The sequence below is a fragment of the Piliocolobus tephrosceles genome, chromosome 6 (genome assembly GCF_002776525.5).
Source record: "Piliocolobus tephrosceles isolate RC106 chromosome 6, ASM277652v3, whole genome shotgun sequence".
In the NCBI taxonomy this organism is placed as follows: Eukaryota; Metazoa; Chordata; class Mammalia; order Primates; family Cercopithecidae; genus Piliocolobus; species Piliocolobus tephrosceles.
In genome coordinates, this window is record NC_045439.1 from 99,261,144 (window position 1) to 99,275,260 (window position 14,117).

A 14,117-nucleotide genomic window follows, 5' to 3' on the forward strand; every position below is an offset into this window, starting at 1 on the left:
AGGTGCGGAGCCTCCCTGTCTTTGGGATTCCCAAGGCCATCAATCACAGAGTCATAGTTGTCAGGCCTCGATCCCTTGGCTTTCAGTCTGTGGACATTGAGGTGATGGTAGGATGCGCCCCACTGCCCCTGCTCACCACCTTGCATCCCCCAGGCCTCCTTTTGGTCTCATTTTACCCTGAACTGGATGTTTTCATCAAGAAGCCTAAGTCTGCCTGGCTCGCGCCCTCCACACCTTTCTACCTCCCTTTCATCTTCTCTTCATCCCTTTAAAGACCACCCCGTTTGTATTCCCTTCCTGCTGTTCTAAGTTGTTGAGGAACCCAGATGTCAGAGCCAGCAGCTTCTAGATTCTTAGCGCTGTATGAAAACATCCAGGGCTCACTGTCAGGTGTCGAGGCTGTGTCCCCCACAGTGCCTCGGGTCACAGCCAGTTTAGGTCATCCCAGGAGACCCTAGGAGATCCTTTATAAAGGGTGTTTGCCCCTCAGTGGCCTGTGGAGAGCCCCCTGTGGTGCAGCATGCCAGGACCTTCGGGCAGAAGAAGGACCGCTATGAGATCAATTCCCTGGTGCGGTACCAGTGCACAGAGGGGTTTGTCCAGCGTCACGTGCCCACCATCCGGTGCCAACCCAGCGGGCACTGGGAGGAGCCTCGGATCACCTGCACAGATGGTAAGCATCACCCCAGCCACCCTCACTGAGCACAGGGTTAGATTCTGCCAGCACAGCCTCCCCCCATCCCCTCTCCTGGGGACCCTGCACCATCCGCAGGGTTGAGCAAGGGAGGGGAGGTCAGGGGGCTGCTCAGTCACAAATAGCTGATCACTGCCCGTAGAAGGGCCACGTACTTGTCCCAGAGAGGGCTCACTTTCACTGAGAGGATGAAAGAGAAAAAGGGAGAAAGTCCAAGAAAAATCAAAATCAGGAAAGCTGATAAAGCCTCAGGTGCCTCGCTGAGTCCCTGGTTTCCACAAGGGAGAGAGGATAGTCTCGGGAGAGCCTAGGCTCGCCCCACTTTCTTTCCAGGCCCATTGATATTTTTCCATCTCCCTTTCACCCTAGCCGCCACCTACAAACGCAGACTACAGAAGCGGAGCTCACGGCACCCTCGGAGGAGCCGCCCCAGCACGGCCCACTGAGAAGAGCTTCCAGGACGCACCCAGGACGCTGAGCCCAGGAGCCTGCCAGGCTGACGTGCATCCCACCCAGATGGTGTCCTCTTCTTGTCGCTTTTTGTCAATAAGGAATCCCATTAAAGAAGGAAAAAATAAATCCCACATTGTGTATGCACCCACTCACCCCTCCAAATCAGCAAAACCGCATCTAATTTGTCCGCCGAATGCCAAAGCAAAGCAAACTTATTATAACCCGTGGACTGAGTTTAGAGACATTTCTTCAATCTCCCATCGTGCCTTTCCAGGGACCAGTGCAGGGACAGGGGGAGAAGGGGAGGGGTTAAGTTAAATAAAGAAGATTATTTTTGTTTCCTGACTTTATCCAAGAGCAGTGCAATCGTTGGTTATTTCACCTCCAGGGAGAGCTAGGGAGGAGGGAGGAGGGCTCCAAAGGAGCTGGAAGGGGCAGAGGCCTGAGAGCATGAAGAACTCCGAACTGCAGCTGAATGTATTGGATGAGAAGGAGCCAGGAGGGCTGCACCATCTATATGAGGGAGAAGCCTTGGGGGAGAGGGGCGGGTTCCTGCCTCCTGCTGAGGGTAAGCTGGCAGGGGAGAGCCATCTGAAGGACCTTCCACTGCCTGGGGGTTGGGTTCCCTCCAAGGGTCCCTCTTCCAGCGTCCTCTCTCTCACCTGGGTCGGCCACCCTAGCAGGTGGCAACTCAGCAGGGCTGCTGGGGGCACTTCCTGCCCAGTGGGGGTGCCACCCAACCTTCTCCCCTCCCCACCCCCGCCCCCGGGACCGTGCAGGCACCAGGGTTCCGTGCACCTATTTATATTTTTGAAAACTGAAGATGATGATATTATAATAATAATAAAGACCTTGGAAGAGATCTATCTCTTTTCTTTTCCCTTTTTTAATTTAAGAAGAAGGCAATCATGACCCAGAGTCCCCCAAAGGGGCTCTTAGGAATGGTGGCAGTGGAGACAGGTTTTGATCAAATGATCTCAAATTGGTGTGACTCTGTGACTCTGGTCTGTTCAGAGCACCTGGGACAGTCACATCTGTTGTGCTTTATTTTTCCTAGGGTGCCAATGTGTTTGGTAGATGATCTGCATGTAAGCAAGCACATGTGATATGTGTGACATGTGTCAGTCAGTGGGTACCATATGGATTTACAAATGGGCACTGCCAAAGAACAACTCAAGCAAGACATCTGGTCACCTTGCGTGCTTTGGTTCTTTGTGATCACACTGCTCTGGTAGGTTGGTAGACTGAGTTCAAGAACAGAGACAAAAATCAGGATTTATAAGAAGGGAAGGAAAAACAAACTGCAGACAGTCTGGGAACAGTGAGTCTTGCTTACACATTTGCAGGGTAAACTGCTGGCCAGCTACTAGCAAAAAGGTCTGGGCATTCTGCCCTTAAGTACGCTGCAGAGGCCAGGCACAGTGGCTCACGCCTGGAATCCCAGCACTATAGGAGGCCAAGGACAGTGGATCACAAGGTCAGAAGTTCAAGACCAGCCTGGCCAACATGGTGAACCCCTGTCTCTACTGAAAAAATACAAAAATTGGCCAGGCATGGCGGCATGCACCTGTAATCCCAGCTACTCAGGAGGCTGAGGCAGGAGAATTGCTTGAACCTGGGAGGTGGAGGTTGCAGTGAGCCGTAAGCCAAGATTGCATCACTGCACTCTAGCCTGGGCAACAGAGCAAGACTTTGTCTCAGAAAAAGTACACTGTAGAATAGCAATGAAAACAATTCCAATTGCTTACGGATTCCCCCAACAAACCTTGAGAGTTGAGCCTGCACATGCATGCCAGGCAGTGTCCTTCTACCAGTGCCACCTCCTCAGATGCCTCCCTCATCACAGTCGCTGGACATGCCATTGATCCTTTGTGAATGTGTGTGTGTGTGTGTTGGTTCGTGCATGCCAGTGTGAGTTCCTGGGTCCTGGTATCTTTTCAGGCGTGGGCGTGTTGTACAGTTGTTTGTTCGTAGATATATACTTGTACCTCTACCTCTAGAAAGAACAGTGGGCCAAAGTAGAGTGTACAGCACTGGTCACATAGTAGGCACTCAATCATTACTTAACTATTAATAAACTGATTAGTTGGTGGTGCAACTGTCAGTGGTTTTCAAACTTAAGCATGCATCAGAATCACCTAAAGGGCTTAGTGACGACAGAGGGTGTAGGTCCACACCCCAGACTTTCTGACTCAGCAGGTCTCTGGTGGGGCCCAGGAATTTGCACTTCTAACAAGATCCCAGTGATGCTGATGCTATGAACCACACTATGAGGAGCACTGAGCTAAGGGAAGAACTGATTGAATAATTGGTTGGTGAGTGGCAGAGGCGTTCCCGCGCAAGGCAACAAGTTCCCTGAGGCGAGGGTGGGAGTGGGTGGCAAAGGGTGAGGCATACAGAGCACTGGCCCCTAGATCCCTGGCCTCTGAGGTCCTCTGGAGGGCCACAGCTTCCTCTGTCTTCTGAGAGGCACCTCTGACTCTTCTGCTGGGCCTCACACAGACAGACACACTGCCAAGGGGTGGGGACGGTGAAGACACAAGCCAGGTCCTCTGCCACTAGGCCAGCACCCAGGACCGGGTGAACCATTGAGCAGGCAAGGCTAGAACCAGCCCACAGAGTTCCCTGTTCACCCCAGGGACCTGACCCAGCCAACCTATGAAGCCTGGGCTAGAACTGCCCCCACCACACCCACCAGGCAGGGGCCTGCGCCCTGAGACCAAATGAGATGGAAACACAGAAAAGGACTGGGGATGGCGGAAGGCGGTCATAGCACCATTTATTGTCCCAAGAAAGTACACACACCTGAGAGCCTCTCCCCACACAGGGAAAAATGAGAAACAAATGACAACAAAACAGATTCTTTGGAACCAAGAGGGGGAGGGGAATGGAGAGGGGAATTTCTCCCTTCCTTCATATTTCACCCAGAAGCCTAGAACTGGCTTCCAGCCCTAGCACCTCAGTGGGCAGACTGGGGTCCGCAGCTTCACAGAGAAGCAGAGGTGGGCAGGAGAGGCCCAAAGCCCAGCTCCGGAGGCCCCCGAGGCCCTCTTCTTCCCCTAGGCTGAGGGGCAGGGAGAACTGTGCCCACCATGCCCTGACTCCCAGTGGCATTCTGGATACGCCACCGCCCGCTCTGGGCACCAACCTCCTTAAGGGAGGGAGACCAGCCTGGATGGTGGGGAACCCTCCAGAAGCCCACAAAACCGCAAATGGCCCAGGGGAGCAGGCAGGATTTCTGGAGTGGGGCGTCCAAGAGCAAAGGGAGGCATTGGGTTCTGTTTGCTTTACAAAAAAAATAGTAAAAAAGTGTTTAAAGAAAATTTAAATTGAGAAGTATAAAAACAGTTAAAATGGCTCCAACCCACAAGGGAAAACGAACCACTCAATAAATACACAGCCAGTGAGAGAATGCGGCAGGGGAGGGCCCTACGTCCTAGTGCTGGCGGTAGCAGTACACACCGTACAAGCGGCTCTGTGGGTCAGGGAAGCCAAAGCTTCGGACCCCAGGCTCCGGGGGCCCACAGTTGGGATGCGGGTGAACCACAGGGTAGCGGACGCTGCCATCTGCCAGCCAGCCAGCGTCGCAGCGGTCCAGGCCATGGAACTTCCAGGCGGCAAAGAGCTGTCCCACCTTGGCGATTGTGGCATCATCTTCCTGGCAGGCCTCCCTCGCCTCTGTCAGTGTCAGCTTCTCAGGGTGCTCCAGGTAGTACACCCGCCCTGGGGGAAAGGGGGCATGAGTGCCGGACAGCACGGGGGGCAGCCAGAGAGCACAGCGGGGCCTGCAGAGATGCCAGCCCCAAAGACCCATCTGAGCCCAGGGAGCTACCATACTGCAGGCATCTGCAGAGAACACTTCCTAATCTTCACCCTCTCCCGGAAAGCTCCGTCCCACCTGCCATAGAACCTGGGTCCCTCCAGTCATGTCTGCACTCCCCCACCACCCTTCCCTGTTTGCACCCTGGGTGGACACCCCACCTAGGCTGGACCAGTCAGAGTTTCTCACCCATTCGGTCATTTACTGAACACCTACTATGTGTCAGATACTTTTCCAAGGGCTTGGCATATGACCCTGAACCAGTTTCGGTTTTTACTTGCTCATCTTCCTGTGAAATGAGCTGCTTTGTGAAGACAGGCTGTGTTTTATTTCTCTGTGATTCCCCGGAGTCTAGTCTAGGCTCCAGCATATGGTAGGCACTCAGTAAATATTTGATGAAGGAAGAAACCAATGATAGGCATAAAGCAGCAGCAGCAGCAAAACACTCGAAACTCAACCAGACGCTGCTTCAAGGGTGGCTGGTGCTCTTGGCCTCCAGGTGGAAGTGCCAGCAGAGCCAGCAGAGGGGGCCAGAGCTCCCCAGAAGCTGCCCTCCCACAGGTCCTAGATGGCCACCAAACCCGCAAGCCTGGGCTTGGCCATTCCACTCACCCTTGAGGGCAGTGGCGAAGCAGAATACATCATAGCGGTGCAGGCGGCGGTGGCGGGGCCCGTAGCTTCGCACGCCAGGTGCCAGGCCCGGGCCACCGCAGGGCTGCCGGGGCAGCATGATGGGGTACTGCACCGTGGCGTCCTGCAGCCAGCCCGCGTTGCACCAGTCCAGGCCCTCCTCCCAGGCCCGGAAGAGCTGCTCAAAGGAGGCAACCACCGCGCCCTGCTCAGCACAGACCTGCTGGCCCTCATGGAAGTTGAGCTGATAGCGCCCGTTGGGGGACTGGTAAGGAAAGACCACACCTGTGGGGGGAGGAAAGAGGAGCTTAGGGGGTGGCCAGGGGCCCAGCTGGCTGGACACCCCACTCTCCTCCCACCTTCACTGGGACATGTGCTCCCTGCAACACACACACACATACATTGTCCCTCAGAAAAACTCAGCTAACCTCTGACCTCCTGTCCGTTGCTGCCTCTCTCCTGGGACTCAGCTCATTCACAGCAGTACTCAGAAGACATCCATGAGTTAAGGTAATTCATTAGTCAATTAATGACCCCAACAATAGAAGGGAAACGATACCTAATACACAAGGCTGTTGCCAGACCCCCAGTGAGGCTGTGCCATCTTCTCCAGACAAGCCCGGACTTTGGGCTCTAGGGGCCAGGTTTGACTCCCAGCTCCCCACTCATTAGCTGGGACCTGATAGTGTATGTTATTATTAACGTGGAAATTTCCTAGGAAAATGCAAGGAACTTTCCACGTGTGGCAGACGATTCTCAGGAGAAGGAGAGGCCCTAGAGGGCATGGGGAGACGGGTAGGGAAGGGCCTTTCCATAAAGAAGGCTCAAAGGCAGGGAGGTCCTGGGGCAGGCGGTTTCTCTCCTTGTGGCCAGGGTCTGATGGGGGCCACAGGCTTCCCTCAAAAGATATGTTCATGTTTGAAATTTTATTCTAATAAAAAGTTTTTAAATTTCTGAGATGCAGTCTCTACCAAGTCAATGAAACCTTAAGGAGTAGAGGTGACCACAGGAGTCTGGGAAGGACACCACTTGACTGCTGTTGTTTACCCAGAGTCTTTGGAATCTCCTCCCTGTGGCCAAGGACCTGGGAATAGCCTGAGCCCCAAACCTCCAATCTCATCAGGGCAGGAAGCCAGGCACCTGGGCAAAGCCAGGTTGGGTGGCAGAGAAGCCCGTGGGCTCTGACAATCAGCTTGCAGCCTCCACATGTGTTTGCAGGGGGACTGTTTCATGCCTGGTTCCACCCCAAATTCCTAGCCCTTGCAGCCCCAGGAATGGGGTGAGGGCTCCCTGTTTCTCTAGACTGCCCCTGCAGACCCCAGACCAATGACTCTTGCAGGTTCTCCCCAACTCCACTGCCACCCCAAGTTCAGGAATGAGGAATGTGTCCCCTCTGAGCCACCATGTAAGCCATGTGGACACTTGTGGCAAAGACGGAGAATGCATTTTAAGGATGTACATTTTATCCTCATTACCTCCGAGGGAGGTAAAGGAGGAAAGATTGTGATACCCCATTTTACACCTGAGAGGCCCAGGGTTCTCAGGGGGATGAGACATTTACCCAGATGTCACAGCTGGGATGGGCTGGGGCTAGTCAGGTCACCTTCCTCTATGCCCAAACTGCCCTTAACATGTGGGAGAGAGATGAGGACACACAGCCCCATCCTAGAGACAGAGAAGGTAAATACAAATTAAAGATCAAACACGGACCTCACATACAAGATCTGGCTTGCAGGGTGTGGCTGGTTTGGACAGCATTGGGTTTTTGTTTTTTGTTTTTTGGGAGTTTTTTTGTTTGGCTGATTTTGTTTTTTGTTTTTTGTTTTTAAAAGGAGGTTTTTACATAAAAATCAGGAGACCTCACATAAAAATATAAGCTTATCTTGTCAAGCCAGAAAATCTGGCAGAGTGGGGCCTGCATCCCGGCATGGCATCATCAACTGGGCCTGAGTAGGGTGGGAGCTCCCTGGGGACAGGACAAGGGCTCAGGGGTATGCCCAGTCCCCACCACTCCACTCCCATTATCTCACACTGGGCTGCCTCATTCACTTGTGTTACCCGCTAACCTTGCTTAAATCTCAGCTCTATCTCTAATAAGCTGTGGGGCCAGCTCTGGTTTTCCTCTCTCTGAATGGGATGTGAATGAGAACGGGTAGAGGGGAACAGATTCTAGAGGCTGGGTGCTTGGGTTCAGACCCCAGCTCTGTCATTTGCAAGCTGTGTGACCTTAGGTAAGTTACTTGACCTCTCTGTGTCTCAGTTTCCTCACCTGTAAAATGGGGGTGATAACAGTAGCTTCCCTGTGGGTTGTTTTGAGAATTAAGTACTTTTAAATGTCTAAAGCACAGAGATCTGGATGTTTTCTCTGGTCCTCTCCCCTCTGCTCTCAGGTCCCAGTGTCACCTAGTCCCCGTCAGGGTCTCACCCCGCAGCTCCAGCTCCACCAGACCGCTTTCATCCTCCAGCCCATCAATGACCTCACAGCGGTAACGCCCATAGTCCTCCAGTCGCAGATCCTGGATCTCCAGCGAGACATCATGCTCCTTCTCCTGCCGCAAGTGCACGCGGCCTTGGTAGTCCCCAAAGGAGCGGTGCCTCAGCCCGATGGCCACCAGCACGTCCTTCTCTGGGGCCCCGTTCTCCGACAGCTTCCACCATTTGATGCGCACCCGCCTTGGGGAGCCCAGGGCCGGCTCGTAGTGGTAGCGGCAGGGCAGGATCACACTGGCCCCCTGGTAGGTGAACAGGGTCTCCTCGGGTGTCTCCACCACCAGCTTCACTCCATTGAGGAGGTCTTGGGGGAGAGATAGGGTGCAGATGAGACCTGCTGCAGCACATCCGTACCCCTGCAAGGGCCACCTCACCCCCTCATCCCCGGCTCCTCCAGGCTGAGATTGCAAAAATGGCCACCATGCTCCACCCCTCCCTGGATCCACATGCTCTGCAGTGTGACTTTGCATATCCTTCCATCAACAGATGACATTTATTCCCTCACCCCTTGAATCTGTGCTGGCCTTGCCTCTTGCTTTGACCAACTGAATGCCTTGGAAGTGACTATTCATCATGCCTGTTCTGAGCATAGGCCCCAGAGGGCCTTGCTGCTTCCACTCTATTTCTTAGGACTTTGCCAGCCACCATGAGCACATGGCCAGGCTTGCCTGCTAGAGGATGAGAGACTACACAGAACAGAGACAGAGCGCCCCAGCTGAGGCCATCCTACAGCAACCAGCCCCCCGCTGACCTGCCCACCACGGGCAGGCACATCTGCAAGACCCAACTGCAAGACCTGAAGAAATGGAGCCCACTCCAAAGTGCTGACCCACAGAATCATGAGCTAAAAAAACGGCTGTCATCTTAAACAAGTCACTAAGTTTTGGGTGGTTTGTTATGCATCAAAATCTAACCAATGGAGCAGGCAACAAGAGCTATCCCACATGAGGTACATGGCCAGGACAAGCGGCCCTGATAGGAATCCCTCAGAGCTTCCTTCCCCACCACACTGGCCAGAGGACAGCACAGCCCCAGCTTTACTCTCTGGTCCAGCTGTCCACCATAACTCTTCCCAAATACCGAGCAGCCTAGTGAGCTAAGGGCAAAACTTCTAAAGGAGACTATGCTCAGGGCTCCGAGTTATAAATACACACAGAACTCAACATGCAACAAAAGAATCAAATTCATAGGCTAAGGCTGCCTCTTCTTTAACTGGAGAGCCCCTATTGGGACCTCACTGATTCATTCTCTTGGGTCTAGACTTCAAGACATGCTTGATTTACTCAAGGTGGGGGACGGGGCCAGGCATGGTGGTTCACGCCTGTAATCCCAACACTTTGAGAGGCCAAGACAGGAGGATCACTTCAGCCTAGGAGTTTGAGACCAGCCTGGGCAACACAGCAAGACCCTGTCTCTACAAAAAAAAAAAATTTTAACTAGCTGAGTATGGTGGCATGTGCCTGTGGTCCCAGCTACTTGGGAGGCTGAGGTGGAAGTATTGCTTCAGCCCAGGGGGTCGAGGCTGCAGTGAGTCATGATCGCACCACTGCGTTCCAGACTGGCTGAGACAGCAAGACTCTGTTGCTGAAAACAAAATAAAAACAATTCAATGAATTAAAAAGGTGGAGGCAAGGGGACAGCCTCATGGGTAAGCAGGAGACAGGAAGTTCCCTATAGAGGAATCATGCTGAAAAAGAGCGATACCTAAAGTGGCAGATGCCATATGTAGAGGCCTCCAAGTGTGGCCCTCGGGTCAGTAGCATTAGCATCACCAGGAATTTGTCAGAAATGCACATTGTTGGGTCCCAGTGCATCAGAGACTCTGGAAATGGGGTCCAGCCTCCAGAGGACTCTCAGGCTCATTCAGATTAGAGCTGTCCTGCTCTGCAGAGGCAGTAGGTACAGAGGTTTGGAGTCAGGCAATCTGGGCTTGCATCTTGGTTCCACCTTTTCCCAGCTGTGTAATCCAGGGAATTCAAGCCTCAGCTTCCTCATTTGTAGAATGGGTTAATTATAGTCCCTACAGGGGGCTGTGATAAGGTTGAAATTAGGTAAGGCAGGACGCCTGGCACGCAGAAAGTGTCCAATAGATATGAAGCAGGGCTATCATTTAGGGGCCACTTCCTTGGTTCTTCCCAACTCTCTTGAGTAAAGCTACCTTTGAAGCTTTAACCTGAATAAAATGAAAATGTACATCCATATGATAAAATACTATACAGCCATGTAAAATAATCTGGTAGATGGACATTCATTCGTTGACTTAGAAAATTATTTATATTCTATGAGGTGATAAGGGAGACTACAAAATCACATGTATGACATGAGCTGATTTTTGTTGGAAGAAAGTTTTCTAAATCATAAAGGAAAGCCTCGGCCAGGTGTGGTGGCTCACGCCTGTAATCCTAGCACTTTGGGAGGCCGAGGCAGGCAGATCACTTGAGGCCAGGAGTTCGAGACTAGCCTGGCCAACATGGTGAAGCCCCATCTCTACTAAAAATACAAAAATTAGCTGGGCACGGTGGTGCACGTCTGTAGCCTCAGCTAACTCAGGAGGCTAAAGTGAAAGGATCTCTTGAGCCCAGGAGGCAGAGGTTGCAGTGAGCCGAGATCACACCACTGCACTCCAGCCTGGGTGACAGAGTGAGACCCTATCTCAAAAAAAAAGGAAAGGCTAGAAAGAGATACCTAAAAAGTTAGCAGTGGTTCCCCTGGGTGGGGGGATTATATATGACTTTGCTTGCATATTCAGGGACAAAAGGGAGAGAGAAAAATTAAATGTCGGCCTGGTAGTGTGGTAAAACTATGGGTAGGAAGTGTAAGTTTTTTAAATTCCACAAATCTCAATAAAGTAGTGCTTGTAGGCCCGGCACAATGGCTCACGCCTGTAATCCCAGCACTCTGGGAGGCTGAGGTGGGCAGATCACGAGGTCAGGAGATTGAGACCATCCTGGTTAACACAGTGAAACCCCATCTCTACTAAAAATAGAAAAAATTAGCTGGGCATGGTGGGGGACGCCTGTAGTCCCAGCCACTCGGGAGGCTGAGGCAGGAGAATGGCATGAACCCAGAAGGCGGAGCTTGCAGTGAGCCAAGATCATGCCACTGCACTCCAGCCTGGGTGACAGAGCAAGACTCTGTCTCATAAATAAATAAATAAATAAATAAACAAACAAATAAAGTAGTGCTTGTACAACAAAATAAATTCTGAAGGAAAAGGGTGTGGTAGGCTAAATAATGGCCTCCCAAAATACCCTAAATCCTAATCCCTAGAACTTGTGAACATTACGTGGCAAAATGGACTTTGCAGATGAGGTTAAACTAAGGATGTTGAGATGGGGAGGGTATCCTGAATTTTCCAGATGGGCCCTAAATGCAAATACGCAAGTACCCGTTTAGAGGGAGGCAGAGGGAGATTTCCACATAAAAGAGAAGGCCAAGTAGCCATGGAGGCAGAAATTGGAGTGAGGCAGCTACAGGCAAGGAATGCCAGCAGCCACCAGAACGGAAAGAGGCAAGGCAAGAACAGATTCTTTCCAAGAGCCCCGAGGAGGCACAGTCCTATCCACACCTCAGTTTCTGCACAGTGAAACTAATGTTGGATTTCTGGTGCCTAAAGCAGTGAGAGAATACATTTCTGTTGTTTCAAGCCACCAAGTTTGTGTTAATTTGTTACAGCTGACCTGGAAGACTAATTAAAAAGGGGGAAAATTTCTCTGCAGGCACAATCATCTACTCAAAGCAGAGGGAAAGGTGAGAAACACCCAGCCCTGTGCTTGCAAGTTCATGTGTCATCTCTGAACCAGGCTGTGAGCTCTTCATGGCAGGTGCTGGGTATTACTGAGACCAGCAATCTGGTTCGTTCCTTCCACAAACAAGTGGAACAAGTTTTTTGTTGTTGTTGTTGTTGTTGTTGTTGAGGCAGAGTCTCGCTCTGTCACCCAGGATGGAGTGCAGTGGCGTGATCTCAGCTTACTGCAACCTCCTCCTCCCAGGTTCAAGCAATTCTCATGCCTCAGCCTCCCAGGTAATTGGGATTACAGGTGCACACCACCACACCTGGCTAAGTTTTTGGGTTTTGTTTGTTTTGTTTTTGAGATAGTCTCAGTTTGTTGTTCAGGGTGAAGTGCAGTGGCGCGATCTTAGCTCACTGCAACCTCCGCCTCCTGGGTTCACGCCATTCTCCTGCCTCAGCCTCCTGAGTAGCTGAGATTAAAGGCACCTGCCACCATGCCCGGCTACTTTTGTATTTTTAGTAGAGACAGGGTTTCACCAAGTTGGTCAGAATGGTCTCAATCTCTTGACCTCATGATCCACCCTCCTCGGCCTCCCAAAGTGCTGAGATTACAGGCATGAACCACTGCACCTGGGCAATTTTTTGTATTTTTAGTAGAGACGAGGTTTTGGTATGTTGGCCAGGCTGGCCTCGAACTCCTGACCTCAAGTGATTCGCCCACCTCAGCTTCCCAAATTGCTGGGATTATAGGCGTGAGCCACCGCACCCAGCCCTCAGCTTGTCTTTTTAATAGCTGTGTGACCTGGACAATTGGATTAACTCTCTGAGCCTCAGTTTGCTCATCTACAAGAACAGATGATAACAGAATCTACTTTCAGGCTGTGAGGGCAGACAGCATCAATTCAGCCTGGTCAGCACCCATGCTGCACTAGTGGTTAAAAATGTGTATTTTCGGCAGGGCTTGTTGGCTCATGCCTGTAATCCCAGCACTTTGGGAGACTGAGGCGAGTGGATCACCTGAGGTCAAGAGTTCAGGATCAGCCTGGCCAACATGGCAAAACCCCCGTCTCCACTAAAAGTACAAAAATTAGCCGGGTGTGGTGGCAGATGCCTGTAATCCCAGCTGCTCGGGAGGCTGAGGCAAAAGAATCGCTTGAACCTGGGAGGCGGAGGCTGCAGTGAGCCAAGATTGTGCCACTGCACTCCAGCCTGGATGACAAAGTGAGACTCCGTCAAAAAAAAAAAAAAAAAGTGTATTTTCACCCTTGCCTATGTCAGGGCTTTTGTGATTATAAGAGACAACATATGCAAATTATCTAGAAGCGCGCCCAACCCATGATGGGTGCACAATAACTGCTACTTTAAAAAGTTCCCTGCCCAAGGCCACACAGCTAGTAAGAGGTAGAATTATAAGACCGAAACTCAGGCCAGGCATGGTGGCTCATGCCTGTAATCCCCGCAATTTGGGAGGTTGAGGTAGGTGGATCATCTGAGGTCAGGAGTTCAAGACCAGCCTGGACAACATGGCGAAACCCTGTCTCTACTAAAAATACAAAAATTAGCCGGGGTGGTGGCACATGCCTGTAATCCCAGTTACTTGGGAGACTGAGGCAGGAGAATCGCTTGAACCTGGGAGGCGGAGGTTGCTGTGAGTCGAGATCGCGCCACTGCACTCCAGCCTCGGCAACAGAGTGAGACTCTATCTCAAAAACAAAACAAAAAAAGATTCAAACTCACATCTATTTGACCTGAAGTCCCCTTTCCACCGGGGGGACCAGGGGAGGACACATTTAAGCTGGACCCTGAACAACTGGCAAGACTTTTAGGGAAAGTAAAAAGCCTAAGTGAATTGGGCCCCATGCCTAAGGGGCTGGCAAACACAGGGAAATGAAATCACCCCTTCCTCTGTCTGTGAAGCAAGCTGGTCCACTACAAGGGCCCTGCTGGAATGTCCCTGTCCCAGCCTGGAACCCACAGATGGCAAGAGCCAGGGAGATCTAGGTCACCCAGGGGAACAAAGAGCTAGGTGGAGGATGTCGCCTACCTTTGACATGACCGTTGCCTGGGTTCTGGTCGTTGGCGCTGTTGGAGTAGTAGAAGCCATTGTAGAAGGGCAGTCCGTAGGAGCCGGGCAGCAGGAGCAATGGGACCAGGAGCAGCAGGCCCATCTCCTCATGCCAGGATGACCCGGGCCAGGCTCGGGCCCCAGGGCAAACTGGGAAGGGGAGGAAAACAAGGCAATTAGAAAAGCCCAGCTTCGAGGGCCCGCATCCCCTCTACTCCAACACCATTCACTC

At 52.0% G+C, this 14,117-nt stretch overlaps 2 protein-coding genes across 5 annotated transcripts in view; one reads left to right on the forward strand and one right to left on the reverse strand.

Annotated features, from left to right (window-relative positions):
* Window positions 1-1,140, forward strand: part of ACAN (aggrecan) — a 38,443-nt gene extending 37,303 nt beyond the window's left edge. For 2 of the 3 annotated variants that reach the window (XM_031935802.1, XM_023187193.2), the window contains 2 exons: window positions 491-673; window positions 1,064-1,140. In XM_031935802.1, the coding sequence (XP_031791662.1) occupies window positions 491-673; window positions 1,064-1,140 (260 nt within the window). The remainder of the gene's footprint in view (window positions 1-490; window positions 674-1,063) is intronic. The other variant, XM_023187194.2, reaches the window with a different exon arrangement.
* Window positions 1,141-3,901: 2,761 nt separating this feature from the next.
* Window positions 3,902-14,117, reverse strand: part of HAPLN3 (hyaluronan and proteoglycan link protein 3) — a 27,068-nt gene continuing 16,852 nt past the window's right edge. For both annotated transcript variants that reach the window (XM_023187195.1, XM_023187196.2), the window contains 4 exons: window positions 13,865-14,035; window positions 8,023-8,391; window positions 5,580-5,882; window positions 3,902-4,870 (listed from right to left, as the gene is read on the reverse strand). In XM_023187195.1, the coding sequence (XP_023042963.1) occupies window positions 4,584-4,870; window positions 5,580-5,882; window positions 8,023-8,391; window positions 13,865-13,988 (1,083 nt within the window). In that variant the 5' untranslated portion in view covers window positions 13,989-14,035 and the 3' untranslated portion in view covers window positions 3,902-4,583. The remainder of the gene's footprint in view (window positions 4,871-5,579; window positions 5,883-8,022; window positions 8,392-13,864; window positions 14,036-14,117) is intronic.